Source organism: Lytechinus pictus, chromosome 8 (assembly GCF_037042905.1).
Source record: "Lytechinus pictus isolate F3 Inbred chromosome 8, Lp3.0, whole genome shotgun sequence".
NCBI lineage: Eukaryota > Metazoa > Echinodermata > Echinoidea > Temnopleuroida > Toxopneustidae > Lytechinus > Lytechinus pictus.
In genome coordinates, this window is record NC_087252.1 from 16,164,823 (window position 1) to 16,185,182 (window position 20,360).

Consider the following 20,360-nt stretch of genomic DNA (forward strand, 5'->3'; position numbering starts at 1 on the left):
GTATAGAAGAGAAGCTTCTACATAAAACATTAGTGTGTGCACTGTAATCTGCATTGACACCCTTTTTTTAAGTGACAAGTATCTTTTCTAGTTGGGTTTTTATAGAGACTTATATATACCCCATGCCAAGACTATGTAATGAATATTAGGCAAAATTAGAGTTGAATACAAAAACTAGCAAAATTTCTTGTGGGACAAAATGTCTTAACTTGCAGATTACACAAGCATTTCTAGACAAAACTTTACAAATATTATTTTAGTGATATTTCCAAACTGAAATTCTCATCAATGTGTAAAGCAAGAAACTTAGTGGAAGTCACTCTGACAATGTAAGTTTACCAAAAAGTAAATGCATGCCCAGGTATTGGGATTTACTAAAAGGATGTCTTTTGAAGCCTTTTAAAGACAACTTGATTGCACATATCTACAAAATGACTTTATTAACCGTTTCTAGCAAAACTTCAGGATCTTTATGAGAAGAAAAAATACACTCGAATCATCCGCAAAAAATAAATTAATGACAAAACCTCAGATGAATAATAAATATCATTGAAAAGTAGGGGGCCCATAAGAGATCGTTGAGGGACCCCACATGATACAGCTCAATGATTTGAGTCAATTCAATTAAATGATACATACTGATTCCTGTCAGTCAAATAGCTTTTGAACCAGCTATACTTCTGACTTCATATTGAGACAGCTTTCTAATAAGTATTTCATGGTCATAGTATAAAAGCTTTCAAGAAATCCAAATATATACCTTTTGTATAATATGGTGGTCATTTAACACTTGAGCTATTTTATCTACAAAACGTATGTAGTGGTGCGCTTTTCACGAAAACGAAACTGGAATTTCGGAAATAGTTTGGTCTCGATCGTTTAAAAATGTTACTGTTCTTTTATTTATCAGTTTTTCTAAGATTTTTTAAAAAAGATGTAAGTAACGAGATATAGGTCTATAATTATTTAAAGTTTCGCCCTTTCTGTATTCTATCATTGCCAATTAGCTTTGTGTTACAGCCCCGTATTTGTTTCTACACAAGTCCATCAAACCATGTATCATACTTTTTACTTCCTTTTTTTGTAAGCTTTAACTTACACTGTTAAGGGTAATTGCGGCATAATTCTTTTCCCTTCTCTTAAAGCCTCACTGCCTCTCTCTCTCTCAGTCTCTTCTTTATCTTTATTGCCCTCAACCCTTTTCTTTGTTATTATGTTCAGTCATTGCTTCCTCACATGGGCGGAATTCAATCCCAGAAGGGGGGGGGGGCGTCCCCCCTACCAAAAATAGTAGGGGGACACAATATCAAATGTCCCCCTACTAGTTTTGGTCTTTTATGACAGAGAAAAATACATCACTCACAATCGAAATAATACGTGTATTTTTTTACTAAATGCCCTTACATATTTGGTGATACCTTTTTTTTTGGACAAAGTTTCGAGCCCCTGGCCCCCCTCCCTTTGGGGACAGATTTCCGCCTCATTCTCCCCATCGTGATCTATTTTCAAGCTCCCAATTTAGTTTCTTCTTTAAAGGTCAAGTCCACCCCAGCAAAATGTTGATTTGAATAGAGAAAAATCAAACTAGCATAACGCTGAAAATTTCATCAAAATCGGATGTAAAATAAGAAAGTTATGGCATTTTAAAGTTTCGCTTATTTTTCACAAAACAGCTAGTGATATGCACAACTCAGTGACATGCAAATGAGTCTGTCGATGATGTCCATCTTTTCTTTTGTTTTTTATTGTTTGAATTATGCAATATTTCATTTTTTACAGATTTGACCATTGGGACCGACTTGACTGAATCTATTAAACAATGCTAATTCCACATGTTCAGGTAGGAATTAATCACTGTTTCACTTGACAACGAGGGGAAAAATAGAATATTTTTCATAAGATACAAAAGAAATAGTGAGTGGATGACGTCATCAGTCTCTTCATTTGCAAACCAACCAGGATGTGCATATGTGCCAGGATTATGAAATGTCATAACTTTCTTATTTTGCATCCGATTCTGATGGAATTTTCAGTGTTATGCTTGTTGGATTTTTCTCTTTTTATTAAAATCAATTTTTCATTAGGGAGCACTCACTCCCTCCCTCCCTGTCTTTCTTTCAAGTGTGTCTCTCTCACAAATTTTTAACAATCATATATATACACACACACACACACACACACAAGCATATTTTTAAAGATGCACTCACAAACACACCTCACGCATGCATTCGCAAGGTTTTTATAAATGTACATATTCATACGTCACGTATACACAAAACCAGGCACACACTGGCACCCCCCTCACACCCCCTTCCCTCAATCCTTTTCCCACTTTTCACAATGCACTGTAAGAATAATCAAATTCACATCATAATTTTTTTCAGCTGTATGAAACAGGTTTATTACAAAAGCATGCATCATCCTTAATATATAAAACTCTCTTTACAACACGAAAATACCCACCCAAGAAAATATCAAATGAGCCAGGTTCGTAATATAAGAGATGGAATAATTCTAACAAAAATGGCTTTACATGAACAACATTTAGTTAGATTGTGTTTAGACTACTGTGACTGGTAAAATCTGAAAAATTAGTTTACCTCCCCTCCAATGAAATGAAATTTTTTTCAATTTATAACACACAATTGAACCAGTAACTCCAATCCAATTATTTACTTTCTTATCTATTTATTTTTTTGATTTTTATTTATATATTTTCATTATTATTATCATTTTTTTTTTTTTTTTGTTTTGTTTTGGGGGGGGGGGGGGTGGTAATACAGAAATCAAGTTATAGTTCCTGTGGTGTAAATAATACATTATAAATTGTAATACTGTACCGAGATAATACTAAAAATAAATAGTCTGGACTAAAAAACCAGCCATCCTACCATATTGTAGTAATTGCTCCTATCATTATCTACCTTCATTTTGGCTCGAGTTTTGAGTTGGTACATACTACCAAATCAACTTCCAAATAGCCAAGTTAAACCATAGTGAAGGGCTTTGAGCAGTAGTACATTGATAAAGTGCTATATAAATGCAAATTATTATTATTATTGTTCTTATTATTATGATTGACCCGAGTAAGACTGGAGGAGGGTTAGGGTTAGAAATTTGGGGGCCTTATGTAGTTCATTAGAGCAAACTTTTGATTTTAAGCACAAAGTAGCATAATCAATTAGTAATGAGATTTTTTTATTTGATCTTAATTTTTGTAGATTATGCCACGGGTAACACGCATCACATCGCGTAGTGGACGGCCGAAAACACAAGCGGGTGAGCTGAATGAACATGCCCTATCTTCTTGAGCATCAAAATAGCTGTCATTTTAGAGTGGACACTACAGGACATGTTTTAAACAAGAACATGCGAATCCTAGACAAAGAAATCAGGTGGTTTGAGAATCCAGGAGGTAGTTTACAGTTTCAGCTATCAAACGTCTGGGACAGAATTCTGCAAAAAGTTCAGAACCGTTCTCAATCTCCCTCCCAGGGAACCAAGCAACGCTACAGTTCACTGATTTTTTTTTAGCGAAGTCACTTTTGGTTGGTGGAACATCACAACCATAGAGGATTGTGAGTTTCTACTAATTGGCAAATCGTCATTTTTTCAGTATAAAATTCATAACTGACTATGTGTTATACATAATCGTCTCTTTTAGGAAAATCTCACAATGAGAAAAAATCGAGGGGTTTTCTCCTGTGTGCGTGTCCTTAAATGACGTGTAGGACAGCTCTGTTTACAAAATCCATTTTCACAGTGAGAGCAACAATAAGGTTTTTTGTCTGCAGCATGTGTTCTTATATGAGTTGTAAGATCACTCTTTTGAGAAAATCCCTTCCCACAATATGATCAAATATAGGGTTATTCTCCTTTATGTGTTCTTACAATATGACAGGTAAGATTGCCCTTTTTAGCAAACCTCTTCTCACAATGAGGGCAAATATAGGGTTTTTCTCCTTTATGTGTTCTTACAATATGACAGGTAAGATTGCCCTTTTTAGCAAACCTCTTCTCACAATGAGGGCAAATATAGGGTTTTTCTCCTGTGTGTGTTCGTATATGATAGGTAAGATTAATCTTTTTAGCAAATCCCTTCTCACAATGAGAGGAAATATATAGGGTTTTTCTCCAGTGTGTGTTCTAATATGATTTGTAAGAGTGGACTTGTCAGTAAATCTCTTTTCACAATGAGAGCAATGATGAGGTTTTTCTCCTGTGTGCGTTCTTATATAATAGGAAAGATGACTCTTGCTAGAAAATCCCTTTTCACAATGAGAGCATTGATAAGGTTTTCTCCAGTATGTGTTCTAATATGATTTGTAAGAACGGTCTTGTGAGTAAATCTCTTTTCACAATGAGAGCAATGATGAGGTTTTTCTCCAGTACGTTTTCTTATATGACTTGTAAGAGTGGACTTGTCAGTAAATCTCTTCTCACAGTGAGAGCAATGAAAAGGTTTTTCTCCTGTGGTGTATTCTTAAATGATTTGTAAGAACGGTCTTGTGAGTAAATCTCTTCTCACAATGAGAGCATTGATAAGGTTTTTCTCCTGTGTGTGTTCTTAAATGATGGGTAAGATTGCCCTTTTGAGAAAATCCTCTTTCACAATGAGAGCAACGATAAGGTTTTTCTCCTGTGTGTGTTCTTATATGACAGGTAAGATGACTCTTTTTAGAAAATCTGTTCTCACAATGAGAGCAAATATAGGGTTTTTCTCCAGTATGTGTTCTGATATGATTTGTAAGAATGGTCTTGTCAGAAAATCTCTTCTCACAATGAGAGCATTGATAAGGTTTTTCTCCTGTGTGTATTCTTATATGACGGGTAAGATCGCCCTTTTGAGAAAATCCTCTTTCACAAAGAGAGCAAATATGGGGTTTTGATCCAGTATGTGTTCTAATATGAATTGTAAGAGTGTTCTTGTCAGAAAATCTCTTCTCACAATGAGAGCAAATATACGTTTTTTTCTCCTGTATGTGTCCTAATATGATATGTAAGACCGACCTTGTTAGAAAATCTCTTGTCACAATGAGAACAACGCTAAGGTTTTTCTCCTGTGCGTGTCCTTCTATGACAGAAAAGATGACTCTTTTTTAATAGAAAATCTCTGACCACAATGAGAGCAAACATGGGGTTTTTATCCTGTGTGTGTTCTTATATGACAGGTAAGATGACTCTTTTTAGAAAATCTGTTCTCACAATGAGAGCAAATATAGGGTTTTTCTCCAGTATGTGTTCTGATATGATTTGTAAGAATGGTCTTGTCAGAAAATCTCTTCTCACAATGAGAGCAACGATAAGGTTTTTCTCCTGTGTGTGTTCTTATATGACGGGTAAGATCGCCCTTTTGAGAAAATCCTCTTTCACAATGAGAGCAACGATAAGGTTTTTCTCCTGTGTGTGCTCTTATATGACAGGTAAGATGACTCTTTTTTGAAAATCTCTTCTCACAATGAGAGCAAATATAGGGTTTTTCTCCAGTATGTGTTCTAATATGATTTGTAAGAACGGCCTTGTCAAAAAATCTCTTGTCACAATGAGGGCAATGATAAGGTTTTTCTCCTGTGTGTGTTGTTATATGACGGGAAAGATGACTCTTTTTAGAAAATCTCTGACCACAATGAGAGCAAATATAGGGTTTTTCTCCAGTGTGTGTTCTGATATGATTTTTAAGATTGACCTTGTCCGAAAATCTCTTGTCACAATGAGTGCAATGATAAGGTTTTTCTCCTGTGTGTGTTCTTATATGACGGGTAAGAGTGGACTTGTCAGTAAATCTCTTCTCACAATGAGAGCAAATATAGGGTTTTGATCCAGTATGTGTTCTAATATGACAGGTAAGATCAATCTTTATAGAAAATCTCTTCTCACAATGAGAGCATTGATAAGGTTTTTCTCCTGTGTGTGTTCTTATATGACGGGTAAGATCGCCCTTTTGAGAAAATCCTCTTTCACAAAGAGAGCAAATATGGGGTTTTTCTCCAGTATGTGTTCTAATATGATTTGTAAGAACGGTCTTGTCAGAAAATCTCTTCTCACAATGAGAGCATTGATAAGGTTTTTCTCCTGTGTGTGTTCTTATATGACGGGCAAGATCGCCCTTTTGAGAAAATCCTCTTTCACAAAGAGAGCAAATATGGGGTTTTTCTCCAGTATGTGTTCTAATATGATTTGTAAGAGTGGTCTTGTCAGAAAATCTCTTACCACAATGAGAGCAAATATAGGGTTTTGATCCAGTATGTGTTCTAATATGAATTGTAAGAGTGTTCTTGTCAGAAAATATTTTCTCACAATGAGAACAAATATAGGGTTTTTCTCCCGTGTGTGTTCGTACATGATGGGTAAGATCACTTTTTTTAGCAAATCCCTTCTCACAATGAGAGCAAATATAGGGTTTTTCTCCAGTGTGTGTTCTAATATGATTTGTAAGATTGGCCTTGGTAGAAAATTTCTTCTCACAATGAGAGCACTGATAAGGTTTTTCTCCTGTGTGTATTCTTATATGACGGGTAAGATCGCTCTTTTGAGAAAATCCCTTCTCACAATGAGAGCAGATATAGGTTTTTTTTCCTGTTTGTGTTCTTATATGATGGGTCAGATAACTCTTTTGAGAACATCCCTTGTCACAATGAGAACTATAAGATTCTTCTCCAGTGTGTGTGCTCATATGGGTTACAATATAATCCCTACATTCGAATTTCTTATGGCAATGGGGGCACTTGAAGCATCTGTCTCCAAACTCTGTCCAAGTATGACTAGCAAACTCAACTTCCCTAGAGTGTGTTTTATGATGTAGAACTAAAGAACTCTCATCGATAAATGTCTTATTGCATTGTAAACACTGATGGGACTCATCTTCACTGCATTCTGTCATTGATGATTGTCTTATGTCCTCTCCATCCAAAAGATCTTTATCTGGAAGGAAAACAAAATCATCTTGTTCAGATCGTAAAAACGTTAAGAGTAAATTAAACAAGCTCTCATCTAAAAAAAAAAAAAATAATAAAATTCAATTTGTTCATGGTGTGTTATCATTTCAACACTAAGACATAATCTATTGTGAGTGCTCTATCCTTTGAAGGACCTTTGAAAGACCAAAATTTGGCAAGGTCTTACAGTAGTCTACAACATAACTGAAATATGTCATTTTTCTGTGGAATGGCTAAGAAAGACCCCTCAAAGAATTCTGAAAGACTGATGAATATTTCTTGCCTTTTTGGTCTTTGACTAGTCCTATAGAGATCTTTCAACGGTCTTAAAGAGATATTTTATGCAACAAGTGATCTTTCAGAATTCTTTCCATGGACTTTGCCTGGTCTTTCAATGATCTTTCATATCTCTCACAAGCCCTACAGTGATCTCTGCAAAAATCTTGGGAGACTGTCGAAAGATCATGCAAAGACTAATAAGAAATTTGAAAGTTCATTGAAAGACTACTGAAAGACTGCTGAAATCCATTAAAAAAATGTTTTCCAGTAAGACCGCTGAAAGACTGTTTTGAACCATTTCAAAAAGTTTTGAAGATCATTGAGACCACTGAAAGAGCCATCAGGAATCGTGAAAGACTCAGAGATCTTTGAAAGAAGGACGCTTGAAAGATCAAGCAAGTTTCATGGTCTCACAGCAGTCTTTTAGAGGTCTTGCTCTCAGTGTCTCCCAGTGAGACCTTGTAATCACCAAACAGGATATTAACCTAGATTCTCAAAAACATGAAAAACAGGAACCCCTAATTCTTTACCCTATCTAGGTGCCTAAACGACTCATTCAACATTTTTGCCTTACAAAAAAAAAAAAAAAAAAAACCCTCCCTTTTTTTTAACTTTCAAATCTTGCGCAACTTTTTAAACCACTTTTGCCACACCCAAATTCGCGGTTCTGAAATTACGCAACATCTTGGAAGTGCATGTCAGACCAAAAATTGCTCAAAAACGTGATTTCATGTACAAAGTCAATGGAAATTAAGATTTCAACAAAAAAATCATAAACATATGATTATTTTTAGTTTTGCTGGTTTAAATGGATTTGTTTTATGCTGTTTATGATCTTAAAAGTCCCTGACAAAGTTCATCAAAAAAACAATGACAAACAAAAGGTTAAGAAAACAAGGAAATACAAAAGAAATTGCAAAACAAATACATAAGATATTGATCTGATATCGCAATTTTTCATGTACATTTGCTAAGAACAAGACGAAGAGTTTCTATACCAAAAATCATTAAGAGCTTTATTTAGGGAGTTAGAGGAAAAAGTATGATTTTGCATACTAATTATGCATTTGCATGAAACAAATTACATACAATTTTGTATATTATGTTCCAGACAACATGCATGCCGATTTTTTACGGGATCGTGAGATCAACGACCGAGATATCAAGGCGGGCCTGAGCCCACCCCCCCCCCCCGACCATATGAACTCCCAAAATACCAGTGTACCAGTACCACTTTATCTTACCTTGTGTGGTCCATTGGTCTTGAGCTGTATCAGGGTTGGTCATGTCTTCATCTACTTCCTGTTTGATGATGAAGGTTGAACCTAGTATAAACAGATAAATAGTAAGCAAATAATGAAGATAACAATCAACCCGGGGGGGGGGGGGGGGGACTAACATTGACGAGTGGATACCATGCGCGACCATGGGGTCTCGAAAAGCACCCTAGACACGTTTTTTCCATATTCTGAAAATGCACCCCTTAACAAGTATTGGCAAGTGAAAACCTGCCCTTAACAAGTATTGGAAACAAAACAATACTCTTGGCAAGAATTCCATGAAATGAACCCCTAAACAAGTACAACTATATTTTATTGTTATGTCATGGGGCCATCGGTCGTCGGTTTTACCTTTGACACACCATTTGGTTTAGTACGGCCCCACCTTCAAAACCTCGCGCAAATCGGACTCTAAACACGTACATTTCAATTTTGTTTTGTCATCCCAGCAAATTATGACCCTAAACACGTAGCTTTCCTAGCAAAAAATATACCCTTTTTTCATCATTTTAGTGTTCTTAACACCCTTATCACATTACGTACGTAACGTGCCCTATCTTGAAAAAGACATCCTTTTTACGTGTTTTTTTGGTCGCGCATGGTACCCACTCGTCAATTGTAAGTGGCCCCCCCCACCCCCCCCGGGCAATCAACAATGTTTGACTCTTTGAACATCAATAATGCTTGTTCTAGAACATACATGAACCACTTTATCTTACCTTGTGAGGTCCATTGGTCTCGAGCTGTACCAGGGTTGGTCATGTCTTCATCTACTTCACGTTTGATGATGAAGGTTGAACCTAGTATAGACAGATAAATAGTAAGCAAATAATGAAGATAACAATCAGCAATGTTTGACTCTTTGGACATCAATTATGCTTGTTCTAGAACATACATGAACCAGTATATCTTACCTTGTGTGGTCCATAGGTCTCGAGCTGTATCAGGGTTGGTCATGTCTTCATCTACTTCACGTTTGATTGTAATGGTTTGACCTAGTATAAAAAGATAAATTTTAACCCTAAAATGGCCGGGGGGGGGTTGAATCAACCCCCCCCTCAACATTTTCTGCGATCATTCCGCCGTGCAAAATTTTTTGACCGAGCCACTCGCAGAGTTTATGCTTTTAAGTCTCGCGCATCTTTTGAGACCAAATTTACGACGCCCGAGTACGCGGTTCCGAAATTACGCAACATTTTGTAAGTGCATGTCAGACCAAAAATCGTTCCAAAACGTGATTTGTGTACAAAGTCAATGCAAATTGAGTTTTCTCATCTTATTCATAAAGATATGATTATTTTTACTTTAAACTGCTGAAAGCAATTGATTTTAGCATAATTATGCTTCAAAAAGGTTGTGCAATAATTCTGGTGAAAAAACAAAGAAAAACAAAAGGTTGAAAAACAAAGAAATACATAAGAAATTCATAAAACAATAAAATACATAAGAAATTGATTTCCAAACCGAAGTTTTTTTCAATTGCCATTGTTAAGAATGCTACAAAGAATATTTTAACCAAGAATTAGCATTCTAGGAGCTTTATTTAGTGAATTAGAGCAAAAAGTATGATTTATGCATAAATTAGCATAATTAATTCATATAAAATAAAATCTCATTATTTTGGAAAATTCTACCATACAGCCTTGTAGATTACATCGCACACTACCAGCGTGCAAATTTTTGCGGCGCTCGCGCGATCGGCGGCCGAGATATCAGGGGGGGGTTGAATCAACCCCCCCCCGGCCACAGAACAGCCAAAAAAGCCCGGCCTAGTTAGGGTTAAACAAATTATTAAGTGATAACCATCAACAATGCTTCACCCTTCAAGCTTCAAACAAGCTTGTTCTAGAATATACGTGAAGTATCTTCAATGTCCTCAATCTTGAAAGTGTATTGCTACCCTCAAGTAGCGAAAAGTTATACTTAGCAATGGGAATTCTAAGTTGGATTAAAATTGCATTTGCATTAATACTACACACAAAGAAACTATGTAAATTTGACTGATTCTGTTCGACATGAGTGCAGAGACCAACTACAAACACTGACATTACAATGAACCAGTTTATCCTACTTAGTGTGGTCCATTGATTTTGTCCCGTAACGTTGTTGGCAATTTCTTCATCTATTTCTGCTTTATCATATTTTTTGATGAGGGTGTGCCTCACAAAACTCTGAAATGGGGTTCTAAGGAACTGACTACAAGGGTAAAGTACACCGGGGTCTTGGGAACTAAATCTATATCGCGGTGTGTGAAAAGCAGGGTCTACCGAACGGGATCGCGGCACTGTATAGGTATGGTGCACGCCGCTAGCGCTGTGCATGCGCTATGTGTGGACCAGCTACTACATGTAGTTATGGAGGGAGTTGCGAAGCCGTGCGTGCTTCTCTCGCATGTGGCGCTCGCGCTTGACAATTTTGGATGAGCTGGGGAACTGAGATGTCTAGAAACGGCCTGGTCTTGCGAGACGGGGTGTATGAAATGACCTCAAATTTGTGGTGATAGCCCTTTTTTTGCTGGTCAACTTCATTCAGGTTAAGAACCCCCCCCCCCCTTTAAAAAAATCCTGCATGCTACTGGTTACCATATTACTGTATCAAGGTTGCCTTGTACGGCATATCCCACAAAAAACCCAAAGAATTTTCAATGATTTATTATTTATCAAACAAAAAACCAATGGACAAATGACCTATCATGGTGGTTTTTATAGTCTCTTCATTCATCTGGTTTAACTTATCATTCCTCATTCATGTATGATTGAGTAAAACCATTTGAAGAATTGGGTGGCATCTGAGTTTAAAAAACAAAATCACATTTTCATAAAATCTGCACTTTAATTTGGTACATCAATCACAGAAAATGTCAAGAAATAACAAAGTTCTGTCTTGTTGAAATGATGCTTGTATTTCCATTAAAAATCATGTTTTCACAGATTTCCTAAATCACAGATTTAACAAAAGGCAATGTATGCATGGCTGATTGTCCACAAAATAGATTATTAAAATAAGTCTGACAGCTACGCTGTAAAACCTTTTCATTTCATAAAATTATTGGAAATCAAGCTTTAATTCAATTTATAGAACTTGGTTAATATATCTTGACCTCTTTCATGAGAGGCACTTACTTTATAAAAAAGATGAAAGTTCATCTCACCTTCTACAAAATAATCGTCCTGGTATGTTTCCTTGTCCATTATGACTCTACCTTCTTCTGATCTAAAGATGATGGTTTGACCTAGCATAAACAAAGTAACAATGTAAACAAATTATTACCATCAATGGAGAGCTTGCTTAATTTCACTCTTGAAAAAACTTGAAAGAATCTTGCTATTAAATTTTCAAACAAGAATACATGTAACACCAACTAATTATTTTTGTATTTCATTATATAAGATATCCTAAATTTCTGTCATGTAATTTGTCAAATCTATAAAATCAAAATATTCTATAATTCAAAAAGTAAAAGAGCAAAAAAAATAGTGTGAGATATCATCGACTTTCTCATTTGCGAATTACTACTTGATGCATCAACTGTTTTGAGAAAAATAAGTAAAATGTCACAGCCTATATATCACACCCACTTTTGATTAAATTTTCAATGTAATGCATGTTTTGTTATTCTTTATTGATTCAAATCAACATTTTCAGGGGAAGACTTAGCCTCGTGTCGAGGCCCTGTCGGCTGCTTTCCGAGCGAGGGAAGCGAGCAGAGCGCCGTGAGACAGGGCCTCTCAACATCTGAGCCGAATTTCACCGACTTTCTTTTGTTTTTTATTGTTTTGACCAATATTCCGACCAAGAACTGGTCGTTGAAAATCATCCAATGAGAGCACGGGCCGCTATGACGTCATATTGCATATTCATGAGCTCATCTTGAATGGCGACCTGTGGATTCTTGGCGAAGAGTGACACCAAAATATCAAAGAGCATTGAATATGCCTCTAAAATGCTGAATATTGACCAATTTAAGGATTTGCAAGTCGATGAAATTAAATCTGCACTGAAAGGACAAGATGTTTTTGTAAATCTACCCACAGGATATGGAAAAAATGTAATATTTCATGCGATTCCACTATGCGTCAATTATAGATCTCCGCTGTGCAGTGAGGGAATGCTGGAGTGGAGCTTCCCCTTGACTCGAGTCTGACCAGCGGCTGACCGGTATCTTCCGGGAAGTTTCGGGGCGGTGATGGGTCTGCCTGTTACGGCCAGTACTAGTAGTAGCAGCAGTAGTACCACTGCTTGTAGCATTTTGCTGGTTATATCCCCTTTAATAGTGTCCTGCAATTAAATGAATCCCCTGCAGAATAGTTAGTCCGGTCTGTTAGCGTAAAAAACACCCTACTTGTGGACACAGTGGACAAAAGCATGATTTTTTCTCCAGACCTTTGTTTATGTATGAGAATTAAAAATGGGGTATGCTCCAAAAAATCTGGCTGCAGGAACAGTGAAAAAATGGGTGAAAATGTCAAAATTTATGAGTTTAGATTGGTCTGATATATAGACTAACGCTAGTGCAAAACTCAATAGCAGTGCATTATTTTGCATTGGTTTAGTTCTTAAATTCAGACCCTTTTTGAACAGATATTCTGTTTGTCCTCACATCTCAATGCACTAAATATCTGAATGCAGATGCTAAACAAGCCGAAGGGTGGTGGTGGAGGGGGTTGAATGTTGGTGTGTATGTACATATTTTGGTCTTGGGGTAAAGATGTGCAAGACACTTTTTTGCATGTGTTGGAAATTGTGTTGCCATGGTAACAGTGTATTATGGCAAAAATAAGGTACAAATCTTGCAGTTAGAACTACTTCCTCTGTTGTCATCCGATTCTCATGAAATTTGGCACACACATTGGTCTTGAGGTGAAGATGTCTAAGACACATTTTTGTGTGTCTTTCGGAAATTTTGTTGCCATGGTAACAACATATTATTTGGTGATAATTGGGAAAAAAACCTCTCTAAGTACATTTTTCTTTGCTATTTTAATTCATTATTATCTAGCAACAATTATTCCATTTTGAATGCTTACACCTACACTGAAATATAATACCATGACATTTATTCTTTTCTTCATAATCTTTTAAACTCTATTTTGGCTACACTCTGTCCTAAATAATACTATTAGCTATATTTAATGTCTAGTTTAAAGAATTGAAGAAATGGCTGTCATGATATATTTTGGTAAAGGTGCATCAAATTCATAGTTGCAGCATTCAGAATGGAATAACTGTTGCTTGAAAAAAAAATGGATTTAGTTGTTTTCCGAAAATCCTCTGTGAAAATTTTAGTTATATCACTGAGTTTTCTCATTCCTGCAGTTACCACCATCTGAAAGGGATATGACTAGAATATATGTAGAGAAATAAAAGTCATTATTTGCTCAATCAGTGAATACATTCGTCCTTACTCCAATGGAAAATTATTTGCATTTTTGTGACAGTCAGATCTTGCATCCAACAATTTTGCTAGTGAAACATAATATTCATTTTTTGACAATTGGAGATGTAGGATGTATAAAGCAGGGGCTAGCTGTCACAGAAATATACTGAAAAAATTAAATGAAAGAAAATAGAAGGCAAAAATTTATTGTGCACATATGCATATTTTTGATATGGTATGTTATTGAGTTATGGATTTGCAAGTGAATTTCTAAAACAAGTGCAGAGATTTTTGTATATATATATATATATATTTCTATAATTAGTTGCATGATTAAAGGTACACTTTATAATATGTCAGAAAAAATATACTTGGAGAGAGAGAGAGGGTAAAAAAGGGAGAGAGGAAACATAAGATGGTATGGTGAAGCTCAAAATAAAAAAAAGAAAGAGTAGGAATGGAATATGAATAAAAGACTGAGTAGGAGAATATAAATAAACAATGATTAATTGGCTACTGTAAACAATTTTTTACCAAAGCAGAATGCATTAAACATCAAATGAATGGTCTGAACTCTGAAGTGCAAATGACTCTTCTTACCTTTTAATGGGGGGGGGGGGGGGGGGCATTTTTCTGCTCAAAAAATATATCAGCCCCCTATTTTTTCGGGGGGGGGGGGGTTAAGTTCCTAGTCATAATCCTTTAACTTTTACTTTTATGAGGTCATTTTATAAAGACCCCCCCCCCCAAAAAAAAAAAAAAGGGAGTTATGTCTCGCTTTAAAATACAAAGACCCCTGAGGGGCAAAGGCGTAGACTGGTTGAGCATGGGGAGATAGAAGTGGTACGGGGAGGGGTGCACATCTTGGGGAGGTGGAACTAAGGTTTGGAAAATCAGCCGTTGAAAGTAGAAGGGGTAGACATTTTGTTTTGCTTGCCAGTGTTAGAACTCCTTTGCCACAGCGGAAGGTTTCACATTCACCCAGTGTACCCCCAGCCTATGCCCTTGAGGGGATGCTTATTTCAAGAGTGTTCATGGACACCGCCTATAACCTTTATTTTGATGTCAGATTTTAAGGACCAATTCCGCTCCTCCCCCAAAACCTAGAAATATTACTGAAGGTGATAAATACCCCCACACTCATATGCAGTTTAGAATTTAATATGAATCTTTACCCAAAGATGAATATTTCTTCCAACTTTTATGAGCACTGACTAAAAAAAAGGGGGAAGTTGTTTGATCCACAATGAGTTTTCCTGCATTTCTGGCTATCATATGTGGTTACCATGGCAATATACTCTCTGACAAATGCACACAAAAAATGGTTCCTGCACATCTTTACCTCAAGGCAAATGTATGAGCCAAATTTCATGAGAAATGGTTCAAAACTGATGAAGTTGTTCAAATTGCAAGGTTTTTACCTTAATTTTGCCATATAATATGTTGTTACCATGGCAACACAATTTCTGAAACTCATACAAAAAGTGCCTTGTACATCTTTACTCTAATACCAATGTGTGTGTCAAATTTCATGAGAATTGATTTAAAACTGATGAAGCAGTTTGAATTGTATTTTTTTTCCCAATTTTCAGCAAATAATGTTGTTACCATGGCAACAAGATTTTTGAAAGACACACAAAATGTGTCTTAGACATCTTCACCTCAAGACCAATGTGTGTGCCAAATTTCATGAGAATCGGATGACAACAGAGGAAGTAGTTCTAACTGCAAGATTTGTACCTTATTTTTGCCATAATACACTGTTACCATGGCAACACAATTTCCAACACATGCAAAAAATGTGTCTTGCACATCTTTACCCCAAGACCAAAATATGTACATACACACCAACATTCAACCCCCTCCACCACCACCCTTCGGCTTGTTTAGCATCTGCATTCAGATATTTAGTGCATTGAGATGTGAGGACAAACAGAATATCTGTTCAAAAAGGGTCTGAATTTAAGAACTAAACCAATGCAAAATAATGCACTGCTATTGAGTTTTGCACTAGCGTTAGTCTATATATCAGACCAATCTAAACTCATAAATTTTGACATTTTCACCCATTTTTTCACTGTTCCTGCAGCCAGATTTTTTGGAGCATACCCCATTTTTAATTCTCATACATAAACAAAAGTCTGGAGAAAAAAATCATGCTTTTGTCCACCGTGTCCACATAATTCCGCTAACAGACCAGACTAAGTGGACTACAATTTTATTTCGAACCCCGGACAAAACAGCTTTGACATATCATTGATTTTCTAGCCCTAGGTGACCGATAATATCATGACTCATGTATATTCATTAGGAAGACGTTTCTCATGAATATATAATTCAGCTCAGATGTCAGGAGGCCCTGGCTAGCGCCAGGCCAAATTCGCGAATTACGAAATCCCTCGCTTCGCACGGGAAGCAGCCGCCAGGGCCTCGACAAGAGGCTAGGGTACACTTGACCTTTCAAGATTTGCAAACCTTGTTCTTGTTTACATGTCAGATCAGCACCATTTCCTTCTCCTTCTGTATCCGAGAGATCTTCCCAGCCATCAGTATCTTGCTTGATAATTACATTCATGCTCTCTGCTTTATCACCACCATAATTTCTGCAAGAATGATATTCATATAGTTAGGAGTGGGCTATAATACAAAAAAAGTAGTTGGTATGTGCCGCGGGCGAGACAAAAACGGGAGCCTTGGAGTGGGCCTATTGTAAAAAGGAGGGTCCTCGCAACGGGCTTCGAAACTACAAATGTTTGTGAAAACGGGGGTCCTTGGAACGGGTCGCCTGCGTGTGCATCCCAATGGAACGTGCATGCAGCTAGCGCAGCTGAGGCGATGGTCGGACAGCGTTCTGCGGCTGCTTTTCACCAAAATTGCGGCTCATTGTAGCAGATCAATGCAACCGGAACGGCGTAACAGAAAATATGCAAAGCTTTGGAGCGGATATCTTTCTTCTTTTTTTCTCGATAAGAAGAAAATGCTACATTGTATGCTTTGGAGCGGCTTTCTTTGTTCTTTTCCTCAATTAGACAAAAATGCTATGCCTTGGAACGGAAATTTGAGTGTAAAAATGGGGGTCCCCTCCGCAGCACATACCCACTATGCATTATATACTGAGTGCCCCCCCCCCCCCCTAGCCTGGAGGCTTCTGGGGAGTAAAAGTCCGTAAAAGTCATCTACTGTACGTAGGCTTTAATACTCCTCATTGAACCCTGGGACGCTAAGGCATAGTCATGCACACACGGCCACAAAACCTGAAACTTTCGCCCCAGAGATTTCTAATGTACCTCTAAATTGATCTAGCCCTAAATTATGTACATGGGGTTCAACTTCATTTCCGACATCGATTTCATTTTCAAAGAAGTATTCATTAAAAAAACAAGAAAAATGTTATGAAAAGATGAAAAGAGCTTATGGCCATGTTTACGTCGCCATCTTGATTTCTTTGTCTTCCGCTTGGCGACAGCACGCAAATCCTGCGATTTGAAAAATGAAATTGATGTTGCAGAAATGTCAGTGAAGTTGAACCCCATGTACATGATTTAGGGCTAGATCAATTTAGAGGTAAAGTAGAAATCTCGGGGGCGAAAGTTTCAGGTTTTGTGGCCGTGTGTGCATGACTATGCCTTAGCGTCCCAGGCTTCAATGGGGAGTAAGCCTACGTAGAGTAGATGACTTTTAGTTTTACTCCCCAGAAGCCTCCAGGCTACCCCCCCCCCTGGGGTACCGGTACTGGTACCAGGTGGGTGTTTCATAAAGCTGGGAGCCGTTGCATAAAGCTTTTCGTAAGAGCGACTTTAAGAACGACTGGTGATCCTTTCTTACGCACTAAACGATCGCCAGTGAATATACCATTTACTACAAGAAAGAATCACCAGTCGTTCTTAACTTTCGAACAGCTGTATGATGAAACACCCAGCTGTTCGTAAGTTAAGAACGACTTTGAAGGGGAATGAAACTTTAAATGGAACAAGCATGCTTGTGTCGAAACAGAAAAATCAAAGAATAAGAACAAAGTTTGAGAAAAATCTGACAAATAATGAGGTTATGAGCATTTGAATATTGCAATCACTAATGCTATGAAGATCCTACCATTGGCAATGCGACAAGGATGTGTGATGTCACATGTGAACAAATTTCCCTTTGATGGACTATAAAATACCATCAAAATGTCTCTTTTTGCTTTTTCTTATGTTGAAACAAACTCTTTATCCATGATGTATTCTTTAAAAATATGATGCCCTCCTGTAGAAAAAACACATGATCTAGGCCTACTAATAGATGTGATAAAACATTAAAAGAGGCAATTTAAAGAGAAATGCCAGTAGTTGCAGTAAACACTGATTTCATGAGAAAGTCTGTAAAACAAGGCTTAATTGTCAGTATATCATCGAGGATCTAGATCTGACAGTTACATAAACTGAACTTTGTGAAATCATAAAATATAAGCTGAAATACGATCACACTGAAGATCACCAACACAGATAGGCACACGTGGGACAGTGTATTATTATTGCTGGAATAAATACCTGACGGAAGTGACCGAATCCGCGCTTATTTTGCTTTTATTTCTCGGCAATAACACAATTTCTTCCAGAATCCTCAGGCACATATTTTTTATTCATAAATACAAACAGACACTTGGGTGGTCATTATATTAGATTCTGTAAAAAGTCATTTTGAGATCGTTACCAGAACTGGAATATATCTTTCGGTGAAATATATATACTGAAGTAATGGGGAGAGTTGTTCACAAGCGAAATCACACATTTCTGTCTCATTGCCAATTTGAGGATCTCCATAGCATTAGTGATCGCAATATTCAAATGCTCATAACTTTTTCATTATTTGTTCAATTTTTCTCAAACTTTCGTTGATCTGCTTCTTTGATTTTTCTGTTTTCACACAAGCTACAGTATCTTGCTCCAAAGGTTTCATTCTCCTTTAAGAACGGCTGGTGATCCTTTTTTGTAGTACATGGTATATTCATTGGGGACGGTTTAGCTCATAAGAAAGGATCACCAGTGGTTCTTAAAGTCGCTCTTAACTTATGAACATGGGACTGTTGCATGAAATGGTCTTTCGAAGAACCGTTCTACGTAAGAACTAGATTTCGCTCAACTGTTTCACAAAGCCGATTTGGGCGATACGAAGAATGGTCCTTGGAAAGACACCTCCAGGCATGATCTCCTTTGCATACCGCCCACCACCTTCGGCATTGAGAGAAAATGCGTTCACGGCAAGCCACACTGACATGTCACCTTTAAACATTTTTCGGGGCACTCTGATGCATTTTACCTTGGATGGCGCCAAGTTATTTTTTATATGGGGGCTAGTTGTCATCAATTTCAATTAAACTTAAAATATCCAAATGGGCGGCACGAGTCCCCAGACTATCTCTCTGTCTGACCCCTCATGCTTTCTCGATAATAGATAATTAAACAACATGAAAACAAATTTCTTTTAAAGAAATTTTGTAAGGTAAAAAACGTGTTTATAACGTTCAGCATTCTACCTCCATGCGTTCAGCAAAAAAAAAGATACAAAAACTAAGATGTTAAACATGCAAAATCATTTATTTATATTTATTTCATTTTCATTATTATTATTATTTTTGCCGAGATCAATTTTAATCAATGACTTGAGATGTGAAACAACACAACAAATCTGCAGTAATTACAGATTAGGCCTATACATGTAGCTTACGAATCCATCACAATCATTACAAATGAAAATAAGTTCATTAATGAAAAGATTATGGAAAGTCCATAAGAGGCGCATCATTAAATCGAAGGTATACAGGCCCCATAGCTATATATGTGTATCTCTACTACTCAACTTTGAAATGTTGAACATACATATTTTTTTATATTATTAAACTTTACATAAACCTCCATAGATCAAGTGATCAATTTTAAATATATGACCAACGCTTATGATCGTAATTTTTTGAATTAATTCTGTTAAAGAGGAAGTTCACCCTGACAAAAAGTTTATTGTAAAAATAGCAGAAAAAATAATAAAAAATATTGCCGAAGGTTTGAGAAAAATTCATCAAATAATTAAAAAGTTATTAGAATTTCAATTATTTGATTTGTGACGTCATATGCGAGCAGCATTCCTACATAGCGAATGGTAAAAAATCAATGAAATGTCATTTTCTCAGAAAATTGAAAATGGTTTTCACTGTACCTTTTGTATATCAATAGACAAATCATTTCACACCCGATCATGAATAGAAAACAAAATTAAGTCATCAGGAACCATACAAAATTTGAAATTCATGCATTTTATATTACATAACACATGGGGCAGCTGCTAGTTTATGACGTCACAAATCCAAAACTTTGAATTCTAATAACTTTCTTACTCTTTAACGGAATTTCCTCAAACCTTCACCAATATTTTTAAATATTTTTTCTGCTATTTTTACAACAAAGTTTTCTTCAGGGTGAACTTCCCCTTTAATAGTATTTTTTCCATTGCGAA

General features: G+C 36.6%; 2 protein-coding genes across 4 annotated transcripts; both read right to left on the reverse strand.

Annotated features, from left to right (window-relative positions):
* Window positions 1–2,465: 2,465 nt before the first annotated feature.
* Window positions 2,466–18,606, reverse strand: LOC135155074 (gastrula zinc finger protein XlCGF57.1-like). Of its 3 annotated transcripts, XM_064103654.1 has the most exons (7): window positions 18,401–18,606; window positions 16,347–16,474; window positions 11,646–11,726; window positions 9,409–9,489; window positions 9,214–9,294; window positions 8,459–8,539; window positions 2,466–6,921 (listed from the first exon to the last, which is right to left on the reverse strand). In XM_064103654.1, the coding sequence occupies exons 1-7, from the start codon at window positions 18,481–18,483 to the stop codon at window positions 5,144–5,146; spliced, it is 2,313 nt and encodes a 770-aa protein (XP_063959724.1). In that variant the 5' UTR covers window positions 18,484–18,606; the 3' UTR covers window positions 2,466–5,143. The 3 variants fall into 3 exon arrangements, with proteins under 3 accessions (XP_063959724.1, XP_063959725.1, XP_063959726.1); XM_064103655.1 differs by lacking the exon at window positions 9,409–9,489; XM_064103656.1 differs by lacking the exon at window positions 18,401–18,606 and having other exon boundaries at window positions 11,617–11,726.
* Window positions 3,868–5,136, reverse strand: LOC135155228 (gastrula zinc finger protein XlCGF57.1-like). The gene is made up of 3 exons (XM_064104132.1): window positions 5,119–5,136; window positions 4,503–4,976; window positions 3,868–4,098 (listed from the first exon to the last, which is right to left on the reverse strand). Exons 1-3 carry the CDS (start codon window positions 5,134–5,136, stop codon window positions 3,868–3,870), a joined length of 723 nt encoding a protein of 240 aa, XP_063960202.1.
* Window positions 18,607–20,360: the final 1,754 nt, after the last annotated feature.